This window comes from Mustela nivalis, assembly GCF_964662115.1.
Source record: "Mustela nivalis genome assembly, chromosome: 9".
NCBI classification, from domain to species: domain Eukaryota; kingdom Metazoa; phylum Chordata; class Mammalia; order Carnivora; family Mustelidae; genus Mustela; species Mustela nivalis.
In genome coordinates, this window is record NC_139028.1 from 7,577,329 (window position 1) to 7,604,361 (window position 27,033).

Here is a 27,033-nt window from a genome sequence, read left to right on the forward strand (position 1 = left end):
TAAATAAAATCTTTAAAAAAAAAAAGAAGGATCATGCCAATGAATTTCACAACTCTAGTGATCACTTTAAAAGCATCTCCTCTTTTTATCATAGCATTTGTATCATGTCCAGGATGAGATATTACAGCACACATGATAGAATATTTTAAAACAATAGTCCATTTTGCTCAAACATGTTGAAAGCAAACGACTCTGTCAAACACTTTGAAGAAGGTAAAAGTAGTGGAACCATGTTTTGTCAAGAAAGCCCAGGTAGAAAAGCAGGTAGTAAAACCAAGTAGCAGTATCGAGGAAGGGCAGCCTCAGGAAGAAAATGAACACCGTTTTCTTCTGCTTTGTTCTCTTTTTTGTTTTCTTGTTGTTGGTATCTTTTTTTTTTTTTTTTTTGGTATTTCCCAGAAATCACTTCATATATATACATCTATCTGTTCAACTTTAATGAAAGTTGGGAGGAAAAGGTGCCAGAACTTTTGAATGGTTGTCTTCAGCTGAGTGCTTATTTTCTTCCTTCAGTTTCTCTGGGGTTTCCCACTATTCTTCAATAAACATGTGTTGCTTTCTGGCAGGGTAAAGCCAAATGCATTTTTAAAAGAAGTAATGGCAGGTCATCCGTCCATCCAGATCAGGAGAGAGCCCATACCAGGGAAGGCAGAGAGGGTAGTAGACTCCCCTCTGTGAGTTCCTGCCCTCTTGGTCTTTCCTCAGCCCTTGCTCTCTGCTCTGTCTCTCCAGTCACACCCCAAACCCAGAGCAACAAAAGGACTGTTCAAAACTTAAACCCTGTGAGAAGGGCCACGCAGAGGCAAGGGGAGCCCTGTAAGACTCTGAGCCATGTGGTCTGTATCTGAGACTGCACATCTCCTTGAGCCACGTTCCATTCCCTCCATGCCTAATGTTGGCCTTGTGTTCTACAGAAGCAGTCAGGGCATCCATACACTCCTCTCTGTGTGCTTTTCTGTATACCTGATCCCATCTCAACCCACAACACCCAGCAGCATGCACCATCTGTCATCTCCCTTCAGTCAACCTGCAAATAGGTAAACACAGCCTGTAAAACCCACCCTTGTCCAAGCTATGTCTGGAGTTTTGATCGTCTGTGTCTTTACCATCAAACTTTCTAAAAGGCTATTCTTGTATGTGACCTCCATGGTCTCACGCCCAGACACTCTATCTCTCTGTCTGGCTTAGGACTCCACTACTCACCTCCCATTTTCTTTCAGTACTCAGTGACAACCTCCTCGATCTACCCCCACCCCCTAATCAAGCTGCTTTGCAACTTTTCACATCATCGAACATTGCTGACATTTCATTCCTTGAAATCTCTCTTCTCTAGACATCTGTGCAAAAAGGCCTTCCTGGCATCAAAGCCACATCCCTCCCCTTCCATCCACTACTCCTTTATTCTTCCCCTTTATCTGCCCAAGGAAAGAAGGAATTACCCTAAATTCTTAACTGTCACTCTCTCTCCAAGGAATATATCCCTTGGCAACATCATGATTGCATCTCTCTTCCCCCAAGCACCCATCCCTACATTTTGACTGTCCAACCAGAACCTACACCTGCATCCATACACCTGCGGGTCCCACAGACACCTCAACTCAGATTGCCTAAAGCTGCACTCCTCCTCTTACCTCCTGGACCCGGCTCCCTTCCTGAGTTGCCACGACTGTTGTGGCAGTTGACACATCAGACTCAACATTCTGAAAGCACAGAGGCACCCCTAAGCCTACTGCAGCATTTTTTTTTTCCATAGCCAAGGTATGGAAGCAGCCCAAGTGTCCGGCAACAGAAGACGAAGTGGTACATACACACAATGGTATATTACTCAGCCATCAAAAAGGATGAGATCCTGATATTTACAACAGTATGGATGTACCTAGAGGGCATTGTGCTAAGCAAAATAAGTCAGACAGAGAAAAACAAATACTGTATCTCCAGGGATGAATCCTTGAAAAATGCCCTACATATTCAAGTTTTAATGCAGGACCAGAAGCAACAGTTTTTGTATATATCACCACGATATAAAATAAAATCTTTAAAAAAAAAAAAAGGGAAATAATAGGACAACAGCAATTAGGGTAAAAAGACTTAACAATTGTCTTGCTCATCATCACCAGCACCACACCAGTTACACGTCTGGCCCCCAGGCCAGCATAGCAGGTGTGAGGACAGGTCCAGGCAGAAAAAGTGTTACTTGTCACATTTTTTGAAAAATGATAAACAGAAGGGATGCCTGGGTGACTAGGCTGGTTGAGCGGCCAACTCTTGATCTCAGTTCGGGTCTTGATCTCAAGGTGGTGAGTTTGAGTTCCACACTGGGCTCTGCACTGGGTGTGGAGCCTGCTTTAAACTAAACTAAACTAAACTAAACTAAACTAAAATAACACCTCTGTCAAAAGTACGTGAATTCACAACTTACATGTAAGTCAAGTTCTACTTGTTCTAAGACAGCATGAAAACCAAGATATCATTATCAAGACAGGAAGCAAAATAAATTGTGTATTCCATGTGCCGTGAGATGACTCCAACTGCATCCAAGTCAGCCATGGCCCTACACACATCTGCAAGAGAGGGTATATTATCCCCATTAGCACAGAGGAAACCAAGGCTCAGAGAGGTTAAAAAAAAAAAAGAGTCCAAGATCATAGCATCATTTAGCAGCATAGCCAAAATGTATAGGAATTACCTCAAAATAGGCCACACTAGTGGAAGAGTTATGAAAACCCAGGTAGAACGCTGCCTCAGAAAGGCAGATAATCAATAAAGGAAAAATAAAGAGGTGCCTAGGTGGCTCTGTGGGTTAAGCATCTACATTGGGCTCAGGTCATAATCCTGGGATCTTGCCCTATGTCAGACTTCCTGCTCAGCAGGGAGTCTGCTTCTCCCTCTGCCTCTGCTCCCCATTCATTCTCATAAACAAACAGATCAATAAAATCTTACCCCAAAAAAGAAAAAAATAAAGATTATAAGCTTACAATAAAGATATGAATGATGAGTCAAAGCTTTCAGTGACACACCCACACCTGCCTACAGTTCTCTGGCTAAAACATGGGTGGAGTTGATGGGGTTAGAAGAACAGGAGGCACATAGGCCCGGACAGCACAGCCCCAGCAGATGCAGAATCCTGGTGTAGGTTTAGCTACCTTTCATTGTCCTTTAAAATGTCAAAGCTAAAGAAATCTGGTAGGGTTATTGAAGTCTGATCCTGGGGGATGCCTGGTTGGCTCAGTCTGTTAGGCAGCAGCCTAACATGACTCAGGTCATGATCACAGGGTCCTGGGATCAAGTCCGGCATCAGACTCCTTACCCAACCAGAAGCCTGCCTCTCCCTCTGCCTGTTGCTCCTCCTGCTTGTGCTCTCTCACTGACAAATAAATAATCTTTAAAAAGAAAGAAGAAAGAAAAAAAGAAAAGAAAAATAAAATCTGATCCACAGTATAGACCAACACAAAGGAGGGTACTTTCTTGGGCTGATTTCTGATTGTTTGATTTTAAGTAGGCTCCACAGCCAGCACGGACACTAGTGCAGGGTTTGATCTCAGGACCCTAAGACCATGAACTGAGCCAAAGGCAGACAATCGATTAAGCCACCCAGGCACCCCACTTTCTTGGGTACTAATGGGACTTTTCCTAGGTTCTAATCCTAGCTGTACTGGCTGCCAGGGGGAATGAAGTCCAGCACCACAAGAAAAGCATCCCAAGGCAGCAGTCCTCTGCAGAAGATTTGCTGGTGGCTGCCATCATCAAAGAGTCAGTGTGTGAAGTTGTTGAAGCACAGTGGGAACAATGATAGCCACTGCCTTTTGGGTGTCACTGAATCATCCTACTCATCTTCAGGAAGCCTGGCCCTTCTCCAGTCAACGCAGCAAAAGCAAACTTGTTAGAAGAACAGGGGAGGGGGCCATCTCCCTCCCTCCCAGAAACTGAAGCAACCAGCCAAACAGTGCAGCACTGGAGTAAAAATAAAAATATGAAGGAATGTGGTGGCACCTGGGTAGCTCAGTCTGTTAAGCATCTGCCTTTGGGTCAGGTCCTGATCTCAGAGACCTGGGATCTGAGACCCACATCAGGCTCCCTGCTCAGTGAGGAGTCTCCCTTTCCTTCTCCCTCTGCCCCTGCTCCTAGCTCATTCTCTCTCTCTCTCTCTCAAATAAATAAAATCTTTAAAATAATTAATTTAAAAATGAAGGAATGAATCAAAATGTAGAATTCAGAAACAGAACTACAGATATAAAAACTACATATAAAAACCTGAAATATGACCCGGTGAGTGAGGAAGGATTATTAAATCATGATACTGTATGAATTGATTGCCAATTTTTTCTTAGAACATAGAGCACACTGCACTACACGAAAACAAAAACACAAAATTAGGATTGAATACAAAAACAAAATTATCAGTGTTATTCCATCAAGTGTTTCTCTAACCTACTGATCAAAACCTCAGTTCATCCTCCAAAAGAATCTGGGCACCACCTCAGCACACACGAACACATTTTCAGGCCACAGTTCACACTGCTCCTGTCCCCACTCTAAGTCCTGAGCCATGGGCTCCTCCAGGCAAAGCCACCACCAACTATGTCAGGGCTCCTGCCCTAGAAATCCCCAAACCCAACCACTTCACAACAGGGAGACTCAGGGAGATTCATATGGGCAGAAACGTGGGACTTTGACTTTTTTTTTTTTAATTAAAAGAAAAATACAGCAAGAAACATTTCTAGCACAAAGTGAAGAGCTAATCTCTCACAATGTCGAGAGTATTAGAATTATCAATACACCATCAGTAGTTTGATAGGTCAAACAGGCCAAAAGCTGGAAACACAAGAGGAAATGCTCACAGAAAACAGACCTGAAAGCCAGGGCCTGGACCGGCTGACATGGCTCTGCCGCTTACCACAGTGAGAAAGTGTAACTTTCCTGGGCCTCAACTTCCCTCCTGGCCAGCAGGAAAGTGGCAACACCACAAAACTCATGTCTGGTTGGGGATTACGTGAAAGGAGAATGCTCGGTGAGAGCCCCGCCACACCACCCGTCCAGCCACAGTCTGTGCCCAGTGAATGGGAATTTCCTCTACTGCAGCCACACGAAGAGCTGAAGGATCTGCACAGGATGCCTGTTCATTTACCAGTCACAAAACCACGTTCTGCCATAAACAGAGAGGGCAAGAGACCCCAAGAGATGGGAATATCCCTCACCCTTGCCTGGACCAGGCTTTCAAGACAAGTTGGAAAGCCCACAGCAGCTCTGCCACTGACTCTGAATGAGCCTTTGGAAGACAACACCATCCCAAACAACAGTTTAATTTACTTCTCTTTAAAAAGCAGTGAGACAAGGTCTTGGCCACATCTTCATAAATTAACAGCTTAGGAGGCTAAACCCCAATGATTTACTTATGTCCCCAGCAGGCAAACCTCCACTCGTGGGCAGCTTCAGGGAGAAAGGGTGCCTCCCCATCCATGAGGACACCCTCTGACATTCATCTGCCTGAAGATGCTTCCTACCCATGGGCATTTACTCCCTGGAACCCTCCCCATCTAAGTTCCCCTCTGGATGCTGCATGAGGCAACTTCCTCACAACCCCATCACCACTGGCGACACCGCAGCTACCCCTGAGCCTTCAAGCAGGGTGCACCTGTGTTTGCTGCCAAGCGTCCCATCAGCCCAGCTCCATCACTGATTTCTGTACCCATAATTAATTAACTTATGCATGTATGTATTTATTTATTTTTACAGATTCATTTATTTTAGGGAGAGAGTGACAGAGACAGAGATACAGAGAGAGCACACACACACAGATACAGGGAGATAGAACCTCCAGCAGATTCTACACTGAGAGCAGAGCACACCTCAGGGCTCAATCCCACCACCCTGAGATCATGACCTTAGCTGCAACCAAGAGTTGGATGCTTCAAAGCCTGAGCCACCAGGCACCCCTCTGTACCCTTAATCTTAAGAAAAGACAGACGCCGCTTCTTTCTGTCAGCCACGGCCTCATAAGCCATCTGTCACACAGCCAAAGCTTCCAGAGGATAGGACCAGGTCTGCAACACCAGTGATTCCAGAGTATCACCATAAAACTACAATCTAGTGAGTACCAGGCTCTTCTCTAAGCTCCTAATATGGCCTTCTATTTTGTACCCCTCACAGACCTACATGCTAGGTATTATCCCCAGTGCACAGAGGGGGACACTGAGGTCCATGGCTTACCCAAGCGATCTACTTTTATGTGGCAGCAGCAGGGGCCTGAACCCAAGTCTGCGACTCCAAGGCCCCTCCGTCAACTCTGTTACTCATGCAGCCCCAACACAGTCATCAAATACCTCCCTAAACCCTCATCCCTCCTGTGAAAAAGCATGGTCTTCTGCCATTTCCCTGATGAGAAGAAAGCTGGCTTGAGCCAGATATAGTGACCTGCCCATGATGGTACAGGCGATGTCCCCCCTGTTCTCCCTCCAACACCCATGTCATTCTGCACGAGGCCCCATGGGGTCCTTCATGCTTCCAGTGGAAAACTCTGGTGAGACCACCAGGCTCCTGGCAGGCCTTCATCTTGACCCTGGAGGACAGGACCAGTTAGGAGAAACCGGCTAGTTAAGCCTCTGAAATGGGGTCCTACCACCCAGGAAAACCCCCTTATCTCCAGGGCATCACCCGTGTGAATTAGCTGGCTTTGTAGAGGGCTCCACAAGCACCAGCCTTGCTGAGTCACTTTCTCTAAGGTGGTGGCTGAGACAAAAAGGACCCAGGAAAGAAAGGCATAGGCTGTTGTGGAACTCCAGTGCCTTGGCATCGACAATTAATGTGAGCATCTGCCTCTGCTCACCAGATCTGCATTTTATGTGGGGCACACTGTTCAAAGTTTACACCCCCCCATCTCTGTAACCTTCACGACAACCCCTGGAGCTCCCTGCACCATCATTACCACCTCATAGACAAGGAGACAAGGCATGAGGGGTGTGTAGAATGATGCAGCTCTGTGCTGGGGCCAACCTGGGGAGGACTCCCACAGGCTTGCTCTTCCCACTGCTGCAGAAGCAGCTGAAAACAATGAGTTTTTCAGTTTGCATTATGTAGAGTGTAAAAGTCAACCATAAAGGTCATTCAAATTTTTAAATGGGTTATTCCTCAGGATAAAAACAGTTCCAAAAAATAATTTCTGAGAAGTTCAACATATTCCTCCTTCCAGGTGCCTGGAATGTGATGGAATGTTGTTAAAATAAGTTCTGGCCCATCAGCATGCCAGACAGAAACTGGAAGTAAGCTGTTGCAGGTCCCCAAAGGCTCCGTCAAAACCCTAAGGAGAAGACATATAACTTTCACTGTCCCAAAGTGATTATGTTTAAAAAAAAAACAAAAAAAACAGGCACAGGTGGAACATTTTAAATTACAGACTTTCAATGCAGGGGCAGTGGGGGCAGGGGGGGTGTCCCTCCTTACCCCCAAATGTTTCAGCTATATATAGTGACTTACCAAAGTGACTCATCACAAGTACCTACAAGGAGACTGACAGGCAACTGACCGATGAGGAAGGTATTCAGACTGCTTAACAAAACCAACACAACTTAGAATCTTCATTATTAAGAAGAGAAAACCATTTATTAAACACTCGCCAGGCACCAAACCCGCTAGGCACTGTCACACGATCTACTCATCACAAGGCTGCCAAACTCAGTGCAGAATCTGAGGCTGAGTAAGTCACCTAAGGTCATGCAGCACCAGAAATTGGATTCCAATTAGGTCTGACATCAAAGCCCACCCCAGCTTCCTGCAATGCTTCAGAACCTAAGCTTTATGATGATCAATAAACTACATGCTTAACAATGTTTACACATCTCTGTTAGAATTCAGGGAAAGGTTTTTAAAAATGACATACACGAGGGGAAAAAGTAATACAGGTTCTGGAGGCAGGCTGCCCAGGGTTCAAATCTTGGCTCCTCCACTTGCAAGCTGTGTGATCTTGGACTCCTTTAGCTCCCCTGTGCCCATATTTCCATGCATTAAAATGGTAGCCATAACAGACCCTATCTCCTAAGGCAAATAAAGCATTTTGGTGTTGTTGTTCTTGTTTTAAGATGTTATTATTTACTTGACAGAGAGAGAGAGACAGGGTGAGAGGGAACACACACAGGGGGAGTGTGAAAGGGAGAAGCAGGCTTCCCACTGAGCAGGAAGCCTGGTGAGGATTAGATCCCAGCACTCTGGGAGCATAACCTCAGCTGAACAACTGAGCCACCCAGGTGCCCACAAATAAAACATTGAGAATCATTCCTGGCATGAGTTAAACCTCAGAAGGTGTGGGCTGGTTTTACTTCTTGCTGGGCACTAGATAGGGTCAGCAGCCTCAGGCCCACTGTTTTAGCAACTCATTTGCATAAACAAAGCCCAGGCTCAGCCACTTTGTGCTTACCCTATGGTTTCTTCCTGTCACTAACATCTCTCCTCACTCCTGCTCTGTGGCACTAAGCTCTGGGCCTCAACTTCCCATCTGTCAAATGAGGTGAGGAGCCCAGCTGATCTATCTGAGGTCCTTCCAGCTGGGCAACCTAGGATTCTTGGTAACTCAGGGCCCAGAAATTTCAGAACCATCCTAACACAAACATTACCAGATGACACCCACTCATTTTCCTCAGATCTTCTCTTCCGTATTATGTATAAATGCTTATTTTCATGGCAAATCTTCTCCAAGATCCCAGAGCTCCACGAGCACCTAGAATAGGCTGGGCAGGCATCCCAAATGCTGAGGCTGGGGACATGATGGTCAGAAGCTCTGACCTCCAGGGGAGACGGATTCCAAATCAAGCTGCTCTGATAAGCAGGTCCTCCCTGTTAGAGAGGATTTCAACAGAGCACAGTTAAGAGGAAGTGCAGGCAAGAAACTCAGAACTTGGCCCACCGGACAGAGGGCAGTAGGACAGTGGGCCGGAGGGGTGACAGAGGGATGGAGAGGAATGGCACGATCAACAGAGGCCAGCCAAGGCAGCACTGATGCTCAATGTGAGAGGGTGGGCTGGGGACACACTGTGAAAATGGCTTCACAGGCAGGAAGCAAGCCCAGCTCAGTACAAAGCAAAGTCCTGAGCAGGAACCTTCTCGGACCAGGTTGGACACTAAGGTGAGCTGAAAATGGCTGTGGGACCTAGTGCAGTCTGAATCTCACCCATGCCTCTCACAGGCTGGGTGACCCCGGACCAGTTATGCTACGTCCTTTAATATTTCCTAAAGGGTATATTCACTCCATAACCCTGAGCCATGTTCTCATTTCGGTGAGTGTGGGAGGCCGCAATAAGGCTTGAGACGAGAACCAAACCAGACCCTGACTTGTGCCTCCTTTAAAGTCCAAATAACCTAACAAAAGGTTTAGGACGGGAAAAGTTCAGTAGCACTGGGAAAGAGTCTGTGCTATGTGTTGTACGCTCGCCTACGTGACTTCCCACACGCTTACTAAACAAATGAGAACAATTCGGTTGGGCTAAAAAGTTTGTTGCTGGTCCTTGCTGCCTTAGTACAGCCCATAAATTACTTTCAGGTTTGCTGTATTTGTACTGGCATCAGCCATTTGGCGTCATGAGGAACTGTAGTTGCTTAACTAAACACAGATGTAATGTCACTATATATATGGCCTTAATGCTTTGAATAAACTTAGCACTGTTGGACATCCTCCTCAGTGCTTCTCCTGCCCCCCATCTCTTTGCTTCTCGAGTTCTTTTCTTCATCCTTTTACCCTCATGTTCCTGGTTGATTTGTTGCGCCGGTCACGACAGGTGAGGATCTGATGGTGCCCACAATCTACAGAGATCCAATATATACAACTAGGACAGCCTGGAGGGGGTGGGCAACCCGGGCTGGACAGGGAGTTAAGAAGGAGTCAGGAAGGGCAACTGGGTGGCTCAGTGGGTTAAGCCGCTGCCTTCGGCTCAGGTCATGATCTCAGGGTCCTGGGATCGAGTCCCGCATCGGGCTCTCTACTCAGCAGCGAGCCTGCTTCCTCCTCTCTCTCTCTCCGCCTGCCTCTCTGCCTACTTGTGATCTCTCTCTGTCAAATAAATAAAATAAAATAAAAAATCTTTAAAAAAAAAGGAGTCAGGAAGAAGTCATTCCCACACTTGAGGCATGGGTTGGTACTGACCAGAGACACTGGGCAAGAGAGGATGTCCTAGGACTGCTGTAAGACTAGCTGGGTCCAGGCAAAGCACCTAACAGTGTGTAGATGTAACCCATCTGTAAAAGGGGGGCGGGGGGGTGGTGGTTGCAGCTGGTTGAGCATCTTACTCTTTGTTTTGGCACAGGTCCATTCACCTGGCCCATTCACCTGTGCCTGTATGTGTTCTGTGGTGTGCTCTTTATCTCTCTCTCTCTCTCTCAAATAAATAAATCTAAAAAAAAAAAAAAAAAAAAAAAAAAAAAAAAAAAAAGGAAGTCAGGAAGGATCAGGAGACCTGCTTTTAAGGTCCCAAAGCCTCCACCCTCCTCAACTAGCCTCCGGAAATAAAGTAAGTGGATGCCCAGGAGCCTCCTGGACACAAAACTTTCCAAAGCAAAGCTTTCAATTTCATACTGGAGAAAAGGCTGCTGTGAAAATTCAAGACAAAAAAGCCAGCCAGGGTGGGGTGGGTTTGGACGGGGTTGGCCCTGTAGGGCTCTGGCCACTAAATGCCCACTGCCCAAGCCAGGAGCCTGGAGTCTGTGCAGCCAGTGCTTCCTGAGGCTTCCACATCTTGGCCTCGCCCTGAAGTTTCCTCCTGGAAGCTCCTTACCCAGGGAGGCCACCTGTGAGCACCCCCTCACACACACCCCAGCTTCTGCCCCTCCATCCAGCTGGAGTGAAGGATCCCCAAGCCTGCTCTCTCTGGTCTCTCCTGCACAGAGAGGAGTATGTGCCCCGGAAAGGAGGGTCCCTGAGGATACCTGAGTCCCTGGCCCGAAGACAGCTGGCTTGAGAATGTGGGGTTTCGGTGCTCTAGGCACAGCAGTTCCTAGAAGAAACAGGGTAGGGAGCTCCAAGGTGGAGGGGAGTCCTGGGAGTCTGGGATCGCAGATGCCAGTGGCCCCCAAGTGGAAGGGTTTCAGTGACTCCAGAGGTGAGAGGGGCCAGGGGTCAGGCCTGGAGGTGGACAAGGACCTGTGGGGTAGGGGGCCAGAGATGGAAGTGATCCCAGGGTGGTCGCAGGCCCAAAGTAGAGGTGTGGGGGTGGGGGTGGGGGGAAGGGGTCCATGGGCCAGAAAGGAATGGTATCCTGGGGCTCCTGGGTAAAAGACAGTTGAGGTGGAGGGGGCCCAGTGGGGCCCAGGCTGTGCAGGCAGAGCCAGCTCCTCTCGGGTTGGGGAGTCCAGCGATCCTGAGGGACAAAATTTTCCATCAAGTTCTGGAAAAAAAGCCTGTCAGCACAGGCGTCTCTCCAGGGGTCAGACAAGCCCAGTGGTGCTGGGTTCCTTGATGTCAGTAGGGCCCCACGGGTTCCCTGGATACAGAGAAGTGGAGCGAGGGCTGTGGGGCAAGGGCTGTGGGGCAAGGGCTATGGGGCGTAGGAGCACCAGGCCAGCAGGAACCTGTCCGCCAGGCCCCCCTCCTGCTCCCTTGGATGAAGCAGCAGGTGGCAGAGGGCAGGAGGGACACAGCCTCCCTCTCTCCCTAGCGCCCCTACCCCTCCCCAGCCCCTCAGTACCTGAGTCAGCGGGGCACCGATGCACTCCCCCGCGCCCTGCCCCGCCAGCCCAGAACCCCTGCCTCCCCGGGAGGTGCTACTTGTGCAGTGAGTTCGCTGGGCCCGCAGAAGGCGGTGGGCGGGGCAGGCAGGTGCGGGCGCGCTGCGGCGGGTGGGGGGCGGCAAACAGCGGTGCAGGCCTCTGCAGGCCCGTGTGCCCCTGCCCAGCCTCCTGTCTGTCCTGGCCTGGCTGCGCCCCCTGCCGGTTCCCGCTGCTCTTCTGCTGACTCCAGGACCCCAGTCCCCCGCCCAGTCCCAGCCTCCCTGCCGCTGCTTGAGCTCCAGGCTAGGCCCGCTGCCACTCCTGGGCGGCCGAGCTGCGGCCCCGGTGCGGTGTGGCTGGCCCTTTTCTCTCCCCAGGGCACAGTGGAGCCGCGAGGGAAGGCCTGAGGGGATCTTCCGTCTGCTCAGCGCCAGTGGACACTCTCCAGGGGTCTCTCTACCTGGTGGGCTCCACCCATGGCCATCTTGGAACCCCCAGAATCCCCTTCAGAGACCAGGTGAAGCCCTCCTTGGGGAATCCAGGCTCCTGGGACCAAGGCGAGTTGATCTTGTGTACTGCTGTGTTTGTTCCCTGGCCTGGCATGGATTGACAGTTGCTGAATTGATCTATTCTGGGGTCATCAAGGGCAGAGGAAAGAATTCAGGGCTGGGATCCCCAGGCCTACGGTCCACACAGGCTTGGAGCACTCTTGGCTGTCCCTGGTCCCAGGACAGCCTCCCGTGGCGCTGAGGCAGAGAGTGTGGCAGAGAAACCAGCTCTTGGTCTCTAAGCTGCCAGCACACTGGAGAATGCATGGGGTCCATTTCCTGTGAGGGGATGGGAGCCACACCAGGGGGCAGAATGCAAGAGTCCTGCTATAGAGCCTGAGATACTCCCCTGAGAGAGGTATAAAGGCCCCGCTGGTGCCCTTTGATACACGCCCTTGTTTCAGAGCCTGCACCAAACTCTCGCCCCAGAGAGGTGCGCGAAGGCCCAGCCTGGTGATCTCGGACCTGTGCCCCGTTCTCAGAGCCTGAGACCCACGCGCGAACCTCTGCCTTCCCTGAAATTGGTGCATGCAAGGTGGGCGCTCTTAGACCCAGAAAGACCAGGCACTCCCAGCCTGGGCCAGCGGGAAAATCTCAGTGTGAGATTGCTGCTTGGAACCTCTCTAGCGGTCTGGAGGTGCCCAAAGCTGCTGCTGCCGTGCTTTTGGGTACAAGCAAAAGATCCTCCATCCCCAGGGACAGCGACTTGGAACCTGCTCTGCCAGCGGCCAAGGGGGAACTTATTTGGGCTCTGCAGCCAGACTGAGGCTTCTCTCGGAGAGGGAGATCAGGGTGCGGTTTGTTTTCCTCTAAAACTACAAAAACCATCAAAAGCGGTCAAAGTGAGAAAAAAAAGTGAACAAACAAAAAACCGCCAGAGAACAAAAGCCTGAAAAAAAAAAAAGTTTCCTCAGAGCCCACCCCCTTGAGGTGGGAACATCATTGTCAGGGAACATCATTGTCAGGAAACATCATTGACTGAAAACCCACATGGCAGGCCCCTTCCCCAGAAAACAAACCAAGAAAGAAAAAAAAAAAGAGAGAGAGAGAGAGAAAGAGAAAGTACTACAAGAGAACTACCACTACTTCATAGGAAAACTTTTATTTTTCATTCATTCCCACTATTCTGGATATATATATATATATATATATATATATATGTAATTTTTTTAACCCCAGCAGGATGGTGGAAGGGGTACATGGCTGAGTGCCTCCCGGGTCTGACCCTGTGTGACACCACCTGGTGCCTGCAGCTGCCCTCTGGAAGGTGTTGCTTTAGCGGCAGAGCCGGAGGGCACCAAGTGTGTGTCTGTCTCCAAAGTCCTGGGCACCACATCATAATGCCTTCCTGAGAAGCTGAATCAAGGACATTTGCTGATCTTCATTCCTTCCCACCAAAGGTATCTCATACACCATCTTTGGAAGTTGGAGCCAGGGGGCGCCTGGGTGGCTCAGTCGGTTAAGTGTCTTTCTTCAGCTCAGGTCATGATCCCAGGGTCCTGGGATGGAGTCCCACACATTTGCCTCCCTGCTCAGCGGGGAACCTGCTTCTCCTTCTCCCTCTGCCATTCCCCCAACTTGTGCTTTCTGGCTCTCTGTGTGTCAAATAAATGAATAAAATCTTTTTAAAAAGTTTGGGCCAGGGGGCGCCTGGGTGGCTCAGTGGGTTAAGCCGCTGCCTTCGGCTCAGGTCATGATCTCAGGGTCCTGGGATCGAGGCCCGCATCGGGCTCTCTGCTAGGCAGGGAGCCTGCTTCCCTCCCTCTCTCTCTCTGCCTGCCTCTCCATCTACTTGTGATTTCTCTCTGTCAAATAAATAAATAAAATCTTTAAAAAAAAAAAGTTTTGGCCAGGGACGCCTGGGTGGCTCAGTTGGTTAAGCCGCTGCCTTCGGCTCGGGTCATGATTCCAAGGTCCTGGGATCGAGTTCCACATCAGGCTCCTTGCTCGGCAGGGAGCCTGCTTCTCTTGCTGCCTCTGCCTGCCTCTCTGCCTGCTTGTGTGTACTCTCTCTCTATATCTCTGGCAAATAAATAAAATCTTAAAAAAAAAAGTGTGGGCCATACTCTTTAGCCATTCTACTTTCCCTGGGGTAATTTGCCACCTCCCTGAATTTACCTGCATCTTTCCCAAAATCTACTTATCTTCCAGCCTTCTTGACCATAATGAATCTATAAATTTTCAATAGACAGTGTGAACTTACACTTGCTAATATTTGCATAACATGCACCTCTTTCAATCTCAAAGAAAAGCTTCACACCGCAATGGTCTCTAATCTCCAATTAGGTTCTGTTCTGGGATCCCACTGGAATTCTATGCGCCTGTCCCCTAAGATGCCATAAATTGTGGTCCAGTTTCCCAGCCAGCCAAGGAAAGCACATGGGAAATCTTGCTGAAGTATGAGTAAGAGCCAATGAAAGGGAACATATTTAACTGCCTCGAATGCTGGGACCTGAGGAAAGCAAGTTTCATTACAGACAAATCAGGAAGGAGGTGCAGATTGCTTTTTATGTCACTCTGGAGTGGAGGTCTGCTCACTCACAGAAGCTCAAAATCTTCACAAAGGACAATGCCCCCCACCCCCAAAGTCAGCTGGGGATTCTCAGGAAAACTTTAATTGAAAGTATTACAGATTCTCCAACTTCCCAAAATGCAGGAGGAACATCTACAAGCAAGACTGTCACCACTTTTAGACAATTACACTTATTTACCATTTTTCTTCCTAGAAAATCATCCTCTCTCCCAATCCATGATCTTCTTTTTGTAACAGTTTCCTAAAGAAGGAAACAGGTGTCCTCCCATTCCAGTTCCATCCAAAATAATAAAATAAAAATCTTTAAAATTAAAAAAAAAATTGTGATTTGTTGAGACAGAGCACATAAGCAGAGGGACAAGCAGACTCTCCCACTGAGCAGGAAGCCCGATTTGGGGCTCGATCCCAGGACCCTGAGACCATGACCTGAACTGAAGGCAGATGCTTAACCAACTGAGGCACCCAGGAAGCCCCAAAATAATTCAATTTCTTTTTTTTTTTAATTTTTTTATTTTTTATAAACATATATTTTTATCCCCAGGGGTACAGGTCTGTGAATCACCAGGTTTACACACTTCACAGCACTCACGAAAGCACATACCCTCCCCAATGTCCATAATCCCACCCTCTTCTCCCAAACCCCCTCCCCCCAGCAACCCTCAGTTTGTTTTGTGAGATTAAGAGTCACTTATGGTTTGTCTCCCTCCCAATCCCATCTTGTTTCTTTTATTCTTCTCCTACCCACTTAAGCCTCCATGTTGCATCACCACTTCCTCATATCAGGGAGATCATATGATAGTTGTCTTTCTCTGCTTGACTTATTTCGCTAAGCATGATTCGCTCTAGTTCCATCCATGTTGTCGCAAATGGCAAGATTTCATTTCTTTTGATGGCTGCATAGTATTCCATTGTGTATATATACCACAACTTCGTGATCCATTCACCTGTTGATGGACATCTAGGTTCTTTCCATAGTTTGGCTATTGTGGACATTGCTGCTATAAACATTCGGGTGCATGTGCCCCTTTGGATCACTACGTTTGTATCTTTAGGGTAAATACCCAATAGTGCAATTGCTGGGTCATAGGCAGTTCTATTTTCAACATTTTGAGGAACCTCCATGCTGTTTTCCAGAGTGGCTGCACCAGCTTGCATTCCCACCAACAATGTAGGAGGGTTCCCCTTTCTCCACATCCTCGCCAGCATCTGTCATTTCCTGACTTGTTTATTTTAGCCATTCTGACTGGTGTGAGGTGATATCTCATTGTGGTTTTGATTTGTATTTCCCAAAATAATTCAATTTCTAATCACTTTGCCATAGACACTTTTGGGTGGCTTTGAAACACCAGAATCTCATTGACTTATCAGTGTCCTCTTCACCATCTCAAAAATGACTGGGTGCCTCTCAGAGGCCTCTCTCCCCTCATGACCCAGGTCCCAGCCAAAGGTCCTTCACATTAGAGTATGAGGAACTGAGCGGGATGGGGTGTGGAAGCACCATTGGGTGGGGTGGGGGGCTCTGGGGCCCTCCCACTCCCAACTTCAAAGACAGCGCCTGCTTTCCCCTGCCTCATATAGGTACCCTGGGTTTGCCCTCTTTAAGGTTCCTGGTTGCTGCAAAGGTCTGAAAATCTCCTAAGTAGCACAAAAGCCATCATGTGCATTTTGGCCACACGGGACAGAGGGAGTTTAAAGGAAGAAAGATAAAGCTCCCCAGAATGAGCCAGCAGCTCTGGGCTTCCCCACACATCTTTCCTGACCCTCATAACCCTGGAAAGGAGCCCCTTAGTGCAAAGTCACAGGGGGAGCCCACGCACAGCCCAGGCCTCCTGCCCCAGGTCCTCTCCAGCCATAAACTGACCCCCTAACCCCTTCCAAACCATCTACAGCCTCAAACCACTGACTTTCGGTTCAGCACCCATCTCCAGCACCCTTCCCTGGCCTCTCCCAAAATCACCATGGGAATGTCGTAGCAAGGAGACAGGGAATCGATTTTTATCCTCTGGGTTGTCTTCCCTCGTAGCCCCTCAGGAGTCCCCACGCAGCAATGCCACGTGGGCCCTACTGCTCTGAATCCACTTCCCCGGAGGAATCCGCTTTTCTTCAGCGTCTGTGTCTGCAAACCCGGCTCCTCTAACACCCCCCACCAAACGTACCAAGAACCAACTGGGGAAGAAGTTCATTTCTGGCCGACAAGCCTTTAATCCCTGAGAGCTGTGGCTGATGCGGGAGCAGCTTTTCTCCAAATGGTGATTTCGATACGAGGTCCTTTTGCCTGCTGGCTCCCAACATCCCTGACGTGTGGCTCCCAGGGGCCTCCCGCGGCCAGGCCTGAGAGTGGAGCCCACCCTTGGGCTCATTTTCCACCGCGCTGAATCCAGGCAGCGGCCCCGTCTCACTACAAAGGGTGCTGAGTAACGAGGTGCCACCACCAGGAAGAGAGGCAGCAGGTCAGACAGATCTGGAGAATGACACTGGCCTTCAAGGGCCCCTCAAAAGGGAAATACCATTAATTAGCAGATCTGACCAGATATACTGTGTTCCACATTCACGCCGTAAGGATGAGGTTTCTTCGAGCCCTAGTCAAAGGAACTCTTTCACCCGAGATCACTTGACCAATCAGTGACTCAGTTTCCTTATACTAAAAATGAGGATAATAATACCTCACAAGATTGTTATGAGGAGCACACACGTTACAAAGTGTTTAGAGGCACCTGGGTGGCTCAGTGGGTAAGCATCTGACTTCAGCTCAGGTCACGATCTCAGGGTCCTGGGATAGGGCCGTGTCAGGCTCCTTGCTCAGCGAGGAGTCTGCATGTCCCTCTCCCTCCCTCTTCACTTCCTGCCCTCTCTCTCTCTCTCAAATATATAAATAAAATCTTAAAAAAAAAAGTTCTTAGAACACTATCTGCACATAACACAGGACACACAAGCACTTGTTAAACAGATAAAAGGGTACAAGAGGCTGGCTTCCCTTCAGATTTCTAATAGGCTCCTGTCTGGGGGTCTCTAGCTCTTAGGAAGTGGGCAGGCCGCAGAAGCCCAAGATTGTAGAGTTCCTCCGAGGCCAAGTTCAGTTTTCTATGCAGGACAGAAAACCTGTAAAATACATCCCAGACTTGCTTCGCTGCCTTCCTAGGAGGGAATCCGTTCCCTCAAGAGTGGTCCAACCTCTCTTCCACTATTTGGGATGTAGAAAATGTTTAGACATTTCTCCATTGGTGCTGATTCCATCCTCATTTTTAACAACCTAGCTGTGTGTTCATCTGGTCTTCTGTTAGTTCCTTTATTCAACAAACAGAGAGGACTCACCGTGTCCTAACTGTGACCAAGACATCCAGCATCTCATCCCACAAGGGAAACATATTAGCAAATGTGGCAGCAAAGAGGGATGGGGTAAGGCAGTGACATCTGAATCAAGACCAAACTAACAAGCAGAGACTGCCATGAAGAACATTCCAGGTATGGGCCCCATAGGCATGAAGGCGGAAATGAATAGATTATGTGCAGACGGCAGGACAGGGGACTAAGGGGACACTGGAAAGGAAGGCTGTGGAGCAGCTGTCGGCATTGGAGGCCTTGCGAAGGACTCTGGAATTCCCTTTGGCTTCAGCCGGAAGCTACATGAAGGTTTAAGCGGGGAATCATCAGATTAGCCTATATTTGTAAAAGATCGCTCCTCTTCCACAGAAGAAATGGGGATAGGGTGGGGGTGTCCACGAGCCTAGAAGCTGGAAATGGAAGCAGATGAAGTTTCCAATATCCTGGCCAAGGAGTGAGTCTGTCGCAGTGAGAGTGTCAAGATTTGCAGTTCTAAACTTTTTACTAAAGTGGCTTATTAAACACACAGCTAACTATTGCCCAGGGTTCCTACTTTTGTAATAAGTTTTTTCTGAAACTTGAAAAGGGGAGAGGGGCTCTGCACCACGTGCCAGTCGGGGCGGAACATCATCGTCACATTACAGGGTGTTTTCAGAGCCTGTTATCCTTTTAGTACGACACCCCTCCCACCCCGAGAAAACACCGTGCCTCTTTCCGCCAACAGAAGTTGAGTTTTTCCCCTTTCCCTCTTCCTTCTTTCAAGGGCAGAGCTCAGGGCTTCTCCAGAGATTCCATCCTAAGTTCATAGATCTCACCGAGCCGACCACATTCCCCTCCCTGTGGGCGCCAGGAAACGCCGGAAACATCTGTATCTGCACCTGAACATGGGACCTTGGATCCCAGCTACAGGTACTTGTGCTGTGGTAACAAGGACATCATGTCGCGTTTCAGGACATTTTCATAAAAAAGGCCTCGGGTCGGGATGCTCAGGGTAGGAAAAGGGTGGGTCCGCCCCTGGGCAGAGTGGCATACCTTCTCTCTCCTCCTGGCCTTTGCCCGAGTTGGAGATGCCCTGTTCCTTCCTCTTCACCTGAGTAATCATTATCTCTGCTTCCAGAAGCAGCTCAGGGGGCCACCTCCATCACAGAGGTCACCTCCTCCCCAACCCCGCTGGAGCAAGTGACCCTCCCCAGAATTCCATATAAGTCCCTGTTAACGTTGATCCCACTGCTTCCCAGAGGCTCTTTCTCCTTGTCTTTACTTTGTCTCTCCTGCTGGACCCCAGGAAACAGGTCTCACTCATCATTTTATCCCAGCAGGGTTCAGTATGTTGCTGAATTAACACATGGCATGTCCCGCACATCGCTGGCAGCTGGATGAACTGGAACACAGTGTGGCAGCATGTACTGAAGCAGGGGTTCTCAGAGCACCAGGGGGTTCAGTCGGTGAAGCATCTGCCTTCGGCTCAGGTCATGATCCTAAGGTCCTGGGATCCAGGCCTGCACCAGGATCCCTACTCAACAGGGAGTTGGCTTCTCTCTCTCCCTCTGCTTCTCCCCTCCCTCTCAAATAAATAAATAAAATCTTTTCAAAAAATAAATTTAAAATAAATTTTAAAAAAATTAAGCAGCTGTTCTCAGCTGCAGGTGATTTGGCTCCCCAGGGGACATGTGGCAATGCCTGGAGAAACGTTTGGTTGATGTAATTGGAGGAAAGGGCACCACTGGGCATTTGGTGGGGAGAGGCCAAATGGAGGTGGCCAACATCTGGCCATGCACAAGACAGGCCTCAGCAAAACATCACCCAGTCCACGAGGTTGACAGGGGAGACCCGCATCTAATCTAGGACCTGGAAAACCTTTTCCTAGGTTTACATGCTCAAGGGAAATGTATCTGTCCATCAAAACCACAAGAATGTCTGAAGCAGCTTATCCTCAGAAGCCCCAAACTGGATACCATGTAAAAGACCATTAACAGGAGAACGGATAACCGACTACAGTACCTACGTGATGGAAGACAACAGACGATAATGAAATTGAAGATGCCACATATGCAACAACAAGAAGGAATCCACAGATGTCCTGAGGAACCGAACCACCAGAGCAAGGTAACAGGCAAACTTGATCGCTGGTGATGGAAGAGAAGCAGGGGGCAGGGAGTGACTGACTGGGAAGGAGCAGGAGGGAACCTCTGGTGTGCTCAGAACGTTCCTGATCCTCATCTGGGGAGTAGTTACACACAGCGTGCCGCATGCTAGGACTCACGTGCTGTGTGTGTGTATTACACCTCAGCAAGCTTTACCAAAGGCAACGGTCCTCTAAGAGCCCCAGCAGGCAGGAATCACACACTGGAGCAGGTCCTCCGAGCATGACTTTCTAAGGATTTCGGTGCACAGCTGGCAGGAGCATTGTAGATATGTTTCTGGAGACCTATTTCACCACAGACACCAAAACCTTACAGTGGGTCCTTGATTCAATTCTGCTTCGGTCATTTTCTGCTAAGGATTGTGCTACAGATGTGCACACAGACTTAGGTTTCAAGAATATTTATCACAGCAGAACAAATACAAGAGGGAGGCAGCAACAACACCGACCCAGAGGAAACTGTGTGATACCGCGGACTCATTAAAATCGACATTTATAAATGTAAATGGAAAACGACTACAATATATTAATTACAATTAAAGAGCAGGTCACCCAACAAGCTGACACCTAAGATATATGAAGAATATACTCAATATGATTAACTATGATTAGCTAAGGTCATGAGGGGTTATGGGATTTCTTAAAATTTTATCATTTTTCCCCTAAAATGTACATATATTACTTATTAATAAGAAAAAAATACACAATCACACTTCTTAAAAATAAAGGTGAGTTTTCAACTCTAAAACTGAGTACCGGGGCGCCTGGGTGGTTCAGTGGGTTAAAGCCTCTGCCTTAGGCTCAGGTCATGATCTCAGGGTCCTGGGATCGAGCCCCGCATCGGGCTCTCTGCTCAGCAGGGAGTCTGCTTCCTCGTCCCTCTCTCTGCCTGCCTCTCTGCCTACTTGGGATCTCTATCTGTCAAATCAAATAAATAAAATATTTAAAAAAATAAAATAAATAAAATAAAACTGAGTACCAGACCCCACACAACCCCCAGATTCCCCATGGATTCAGAGCCCTGCTGCTTGCAGAAGCGCTCTATCGACGCTCATCACAGTGGCTGAGACAGATTAAATAGAGATAACATTCCAGATTTCCTGTTGAAAGACCCCTCCCCTAGAAGATAGATAGGATAACTAACCGCTTGTTTGCTTTTCTGTGAACCGCTGGCTTTTAGGCGTAAATTAGGTTATTAATTGCTTATTAATTGCTCTTTTGCCCTTCTGTAACTGCTTGGCTTATAGAAATAATAGAAGACGCCATGATGGCATTCCTACCTTCCCCCTTCTTGTTCCCCCTCCCTGCCTCTCTCTTCCGCAAGCGCGGGTCCCCAAAGCCAATCAGCAAACTCCACTAAGGCCTTTTTCAAAAGTTCTAACTGTCAACCAATCAGTTGGACCCCACCCAAAACTTGTTTGTACCTGTCTATAAAAACCCGGCACCACCCCAGCCAGGTGTGTTCAGCTAGCAGGAGCTGCTGACCACCCGCAGGCGCGCGCTGACCACCCGCAGGCGCCTGTGTAACAATAAAGAACCTCTTGCTGATTGCATCCAGTGGCAGTGTTGGATTCTTGGGTAAGGGGATCCGCGGGTCTTTCACTGTCTCTTATCCGACTGTGCAGGTTGGTTACACAAATCCAAATCCATACATGCATTAGACCTCACTGAACTGTGTACGCCCTGAGAAAAAGTTACAAGCAATTCCCTGTAAAAATACAAAAGTATTTCTGACAGCAAAAGTTTTCAGATGCTGTAAAGAAAAAAAAAAAAACTAAAAAGGCACGACCTTCCCTGATTAATCAAGTCTCCCTCCAGAGAAGGCTACCACTTCCCCAGGTCATCTCATCGCCTCAGACGAAACCATGTTTCTCTGTGAAGTGGAGGTGATCGCGGCTCTCTCGGAGTACTCGCAAAGGTTTGGCGTGATTATGAAACAGAACACTATGACCGGGGCCCGCTGGTTGTGGTCACCGTCATGCCCACAGCCTGAACACCACCTCCCTCCAGGAAGCTCCCTTCTCTGAATTCTGTGTGGTAGGGGCACATGGCTGACTATTAGGGAGCACTGCATAAGGCGTACCCTGTCGCTTGCCCAGACGCCCAGCTCCTCCCGGAGCCACCGAATGCCATACAGAGCTAAAGCTGGGAGCAGTGGCTCACCGTGGACACCAATGATGAGGGCTCAGGTACCTCAGCTCACAAACCCATTACAAGCATATACATTTAACTCTAGCTTTAAGATGTTTCTCCTCTTACTTCTCAGTCAAAAAAGACTTTAAGCCGAGTAAACCAACAACAAACCCTAAGATAAAACATTTAACCATGTTAATTTCCTAAGGCCTACGGTCGTCTTCAGCTTCTCAAGGTCACACCTCCCTGCTGAATGATTACCGAGGGTTGCTGACAGGGTACACAGAAAAAAAAAAAAAAAACTCTTAGGATGTCCAGCCTCTAAGAGAAAAAGCAAACAGCTCAGAATGCAGCCAGCCATGGCAAAGGAACCACCGACAAAGCCAAACACAGAGGAGCCCCTGAGCATCTGGGAATCTGCCTGTTCCTTTGCCTCCTCAGAGGAAACGAGTCACAAGACTGCTCAGAATGGGAAATGAGAAGGGCAGAAGCCCAGAAACCAGAGCGTCCGTCCTGAATTTCATGCTGCTTCCAAGGAGTGAGCCCGCCTGCTGTGCTGCTGTGTCAGTTATTTACACAGTGGGCAGGTGAGGCTGACAGCTTGAAGGGGTTATTTTAGAGGGAGAGCTGTAAGACTGATCAGGAGAAGGTTCTGGACCCTGTGGTCCCAGCACGCATCTCCAGCTTCCAAGCTGACCCTCCCTTCAGACAGGGTTTAAGAGGCAGCAGGGCAAGCATGGTCTTTGTATTTAAATCACCTCAAGGGGGCCCATATCTCCAAGGCACAACCAGAAGCCAGGGAGGAGAGGGAAGGGGGAGAGGGAGAGGGTACCTCCACTCCTATCTGCTGGGTGCACTTCTGGAGCGCCTGATCCAGGAAGCTAAATGCGTGGACAGAACAGAAGGAAGAATCTGGGAAGACTGGAAGACTAGAAGAGCTGCTCGCAGACTAGTCTCAACCTGAACCACAGAAACACCTCTGCCTCCCTGCCCTCCTCCCCTTGGCTGGGCACCAGGTGCCTCCCTACTGCACTCCAGATGCAGATCCAAGCTCAGGGGTGCCCAGTGCCGATGCCTCCCTCTGGCACAGGGAGTCTAGGGCATCAGTGGGACTCCTAGACAGCACCTGTGATCTCCAATTTAAAACCAAAACCAAAATCCCCAACCAGCCCAAGCCAGCACAAGCAATACATATTTATGTGTAAGACACCTATGCACACATACACATTCATTTATCTACACACACACACACACACACACACACACACATACACACACACACACACGCTTTTGCAGCAGAAAGCAGGCATGAAACCTGTTCCCTAAGTCCTTTGCTTTCCTCATCTGCTTCTAGCAGCAACAGCCATTTCTGCTACGGATTTTCCTATTCGAGGGTTGATCACAGATCCAAATGCCACCGTCCTGTTTGCCACCCTTTCCTACCCCACCGGCCCGCTGACGTCTGTCAGTGAACCAGGGAACAAAGATGGAAGACAGGCCCAAGCTGCCTTCCTAAAGTGAGGTTACATTTGACACTTTAATAAACCTCAGAGCCTGAGCCTCTCTGCTCTCAGACTGGCCAGGGTGCAGCTCTCACTCTTACCAAACCCGTCCATCTCTCCCTCCCCACCGCGGGGCACAAGGGTTTTCTCTGCTTGGCATCTATTTTCAGGCCCCATAAATCATATCCCATTGTTCCAGGCCATCTGAACTCATGCTTTTTTTTTTTTTTTAAAGATTTTTTATTTATTTATTTGACAGACAGAGATCACAAGCAGGCAGAGAGGCAGGCAGAGAGAGAGGAGGAAGCAGGCTCCCCGCTGAGCAGAGGAGAGCCCGATGTGGGACTCGATCCCAGGACCCTGAGATCATGACCTGAGCCGAAGGCAGCGGCTCAACCCACTGAGCCACCCAGGCGCCCTGAACTCATGCTTAATAAACCATCCACATCACCCTTCTGCCACCACCCCGAATTTCCCACAGGGAAAGACTGTTTCAAGAAGAAAAGGAAATTCTTCATTAGGACTGGATTTTTAAAGCAAGCTTCCACAAAAAAACGGAAAACAAAATTGGGTATAAATACCATCGAATAACCACTAAATGTCTTTGGTTAAAGCACCTGCCTGCCTGTGATTCTCGGGTCCAGATGTGAGCTCAGTGCACATCCGAAGGAAGCAGAATTTGAACCTGATGCTAAATGACAAATGATCCTGAACTTCATGACCATTTAAGTGCCGCAGTGGCTAGACTAAATTGCTCTGATGCAGAATTTCTCCCAAGTATAGGTTACTGAGAAACATAATATTGCTTGAAAATGTATTTAGGTGCGCTCATCCTTCTCAGACCAACACTCATGGCTCTTAGTCATAACCAGGCTTAAGCTAACATGATTCCCCTATTTTCCCCAGAGAGGGAGGGAAACAAGAGGACATGTCTCTCATGTTCCAAGATCAAAAACTGGATCACAGCACTCACAGCATCAAGTCTGCCAAACCAGAGCTCTGGGTACGTACAATTCTTAAAGAGCTAATTGAATGGAAAACAGCCATCTGGGGCTGGAAACCCTTATGACATTCTGGGAAATGTATGGGTTTTAAAAGGATTATGCAGGGTGATGGGACTTTCAAAATTCCCAAACTCTGAACTGAAGCCTAAATGAGAATATGTTAAATTCACCCATTCCAAAACACAGCACAGTTGACTCGGACCCTAGAGCCCAGCTGTATAGCTCAGGGTGTCCACACTGCAGCCTGTCCGTGGGAGGTCTGCAGACCACTCCCTGCTGAGAGAGTCCAGCCAACCCAATCAGCCTACCAGCAGGCTGTGGCACAAGGTCCAGATCCAAGCCCAGGCACCAGCCAGGGTTCCCTTTGGCCTGCCCTCCTATGGTTGAACAACAATCATGGAGAGCCACAGGGAGAGTGGCATTGGGTCCAGTATGGCCACTCCCTGGTCCTCCACAACACTGGTTGCACACTCTTCAACACAAGAAAATGGTGTGCAGAAACAAGGGCCTGCCACAGTAGGCTGTCGAGCAAGGAACAGAAAGCATCAGGGGACAGGTGGGACTGCTGGCTGGTCTCCACCTCTCCCAGAGGGCAGAGGCCGCAGAGCTTCTGCAGGCTAAGCAGAGACATGTCAGAATTACCTTCCCAAAAAATAGGCAGTAAAGGAGGATTTCAAGCAGCCACAACCGCCAGCAGGCCTGCGACCTCCAGATATCAGGGGCTTAACCATGACCGTGTCGATAAGCAGAACACACAAGTGCCTTCTGGAGCGAGAGCAGACAGCTTAACGCTGATAACTGGTCCTCTCACTCTTCTCTGCTCTCAGCAAGTGATCCTTAAAGGCATGGACAATGTTGGTCACATTCACTGGAGAAAACACGAGCCAGTGAAGACATCCCGGCTCACACTAGGCCTCCCTCCAAAGGCTGGCTGCCCTACCCCTGGCACCTGGGTAACGCTGCTCTGGGGCCATCCACACAAAACGATTTACGCAGCCCCCACCCGCAACAAACACATACAGACACACACACACACACACACACACACACACACACACAAGCTGCATCGGGCTTTAGGAACCTAACTCAAACGCACCCCTAAGGAGCAACCCCACAGGTGTGACTGGGTTGGACACTCCCAGCAAAGGAGGGAAGGGCCCCCCTTGGGTCCTTGCCAGCGGCAGGGTGCCACCTGGGCCTCCGCCTCATCCTCCCCATCCGCGGGGAAGTCAGAGCGGCCCCCACCAACCACCACCACGCAACCAGATTGATTCTCCCACTTCAAATCCCCGCTGCCAGGGCCCCATCTGTGTGCTGACCTAAAAGCCGCCCTCAAGCAGCCCGCCCGCGGAGCGTCTGGAGTTCTCCCAGCCCCGCGCTCACGCCACCCCAGGCCGCCCCCGCGGGCCGCGCCTTACCGCCAGTGTCCACGAAGCGCGGGGGCGGGCGGTCCCGCAGCGTGGCACTCCAACTCGCGCTGGCCTCGTCCTCGTCGGACTCCTGCCCTTCGGGGGCGTCGGGAGGCAGCGGGGGGCCGGGGCGCTGGTGTTCGGCGTCGAAGGAGACGGCCGAGGAGGAGCGCCAGGCGGCGGACGTGCTGTAGAAGGGGTTCCCGCCGCTGTCCGGGCCGGACTCGCGGAACACGTCGTCCCAGATGTGCAGGCTCTGGTAGCGCGCGCGGGCCGCCTCGAGCAGCGCCGGCGCCCTCCTCCGCGCGCTCCCGCCACCCTGGGCCATAGCCCCGGCCGCCGCCCGCGCGCCCGCCCCCCAGAACACCTCCGGGCCGCACGCGCCGGGCACTGGGCCCGCGCCGCGGCCCGCCGCCCCCCACCAGCGCAGCCCGCAGCACAGCGCCCGCCGCCCCGGGCCCGGCCGGCCCGCCGTCTTGGCCGCCTCGGGCCCAGCGCTCGAGGAAGCGCCCTCGGAGCTCGGGCGCCGCAGGCTGCAGGCCACGGAGGGACACGGGGCGCGAGGGCGGGAGGCAGGGGCTGCGGCCGGGCCCAGGCGCCGCCGCTACCGCCGCCGCTGCGTCTCCTCGGCGCCCGCTGCGTCCCCGCGCGCCCTCCCGCTGCACCCCGCGCTCCCTGGCCGACCTTCCCGGGCGCGAGCTGCCAGAGACGGACCCCGCCTCCTCGCACCTCCGGCCCGCCGGCCAATGGGGAGC

The 27,033-nt window shown here is 49.9% G+C and overlaps 2 protein-coding genes and 1 long non-coding RNA gene across 6 annotated transcripts in view; 1 reads left to right on the forward strand and 2 right to left on the reverse strand.

The window, feature by feature from the left end:
* Window positions 1–26,656, reverse strand: part of LOC309841116 (piggyBac transposable element-derived protein 5-like) — a 158,258-nt gene extending 131,602 nt beyond the window's left edge. Inside the window, exons 1-2 of one of the 2 annotated variants that reach the window (XR_014298946.1) lie at window positions 26,288–26,656; window positions 25,512–25,705 (exon numbers count right to left, since the gene is read on the reverse strand). Coding sequence is in view for 1 of the 2 variants with exons in the window: in XM_082684016.1 (XP_082540142.1) it covers window positions 25,677–25,705; window positions 26,288–26,606 (348 nt within the window). In the remaining variant the exon portion in view is untranslated. Of the gene's footprint in view, window positions 1–25,088; window positions 25,706–26,287 lie in introns of those variants that run through there. The other variant, XM_082684016.1, reaches the window with a different exon arrangement.
* LOC309841112 (conserved oligomeric Golgi complex subunit 2-like) overlaps window positions 1–27,033 on the reverse strand; it is a 680,432-nt gene that overhangs the window by 594,772 nt on the left and 58,627 nt on the right. The window lies entirely within an intron of this gene.
* LOC309841120 overlaps window positions 1–27,033 on the forward strand; it is a 209,377-nt gene that overhangs the window by 118,100 nt on the left and 64,244 nt on the right. The window contains exon 1 of one of the 2 annotated variants that reach the window (XR_014298949.1): window positions 21,340–21,808. The exons of the other annotated variant lie outside the window; for it this stretch is intronic. This is a non-coding gene — a long non-coding RNA (uncharacterized lncRNA). Of the gene's footprint in view, window positions 1–21,339; window positions 21,809–27,033 lie in introns of those variants that run through there. 2 annotated transcript variants of the gene reach the window in all.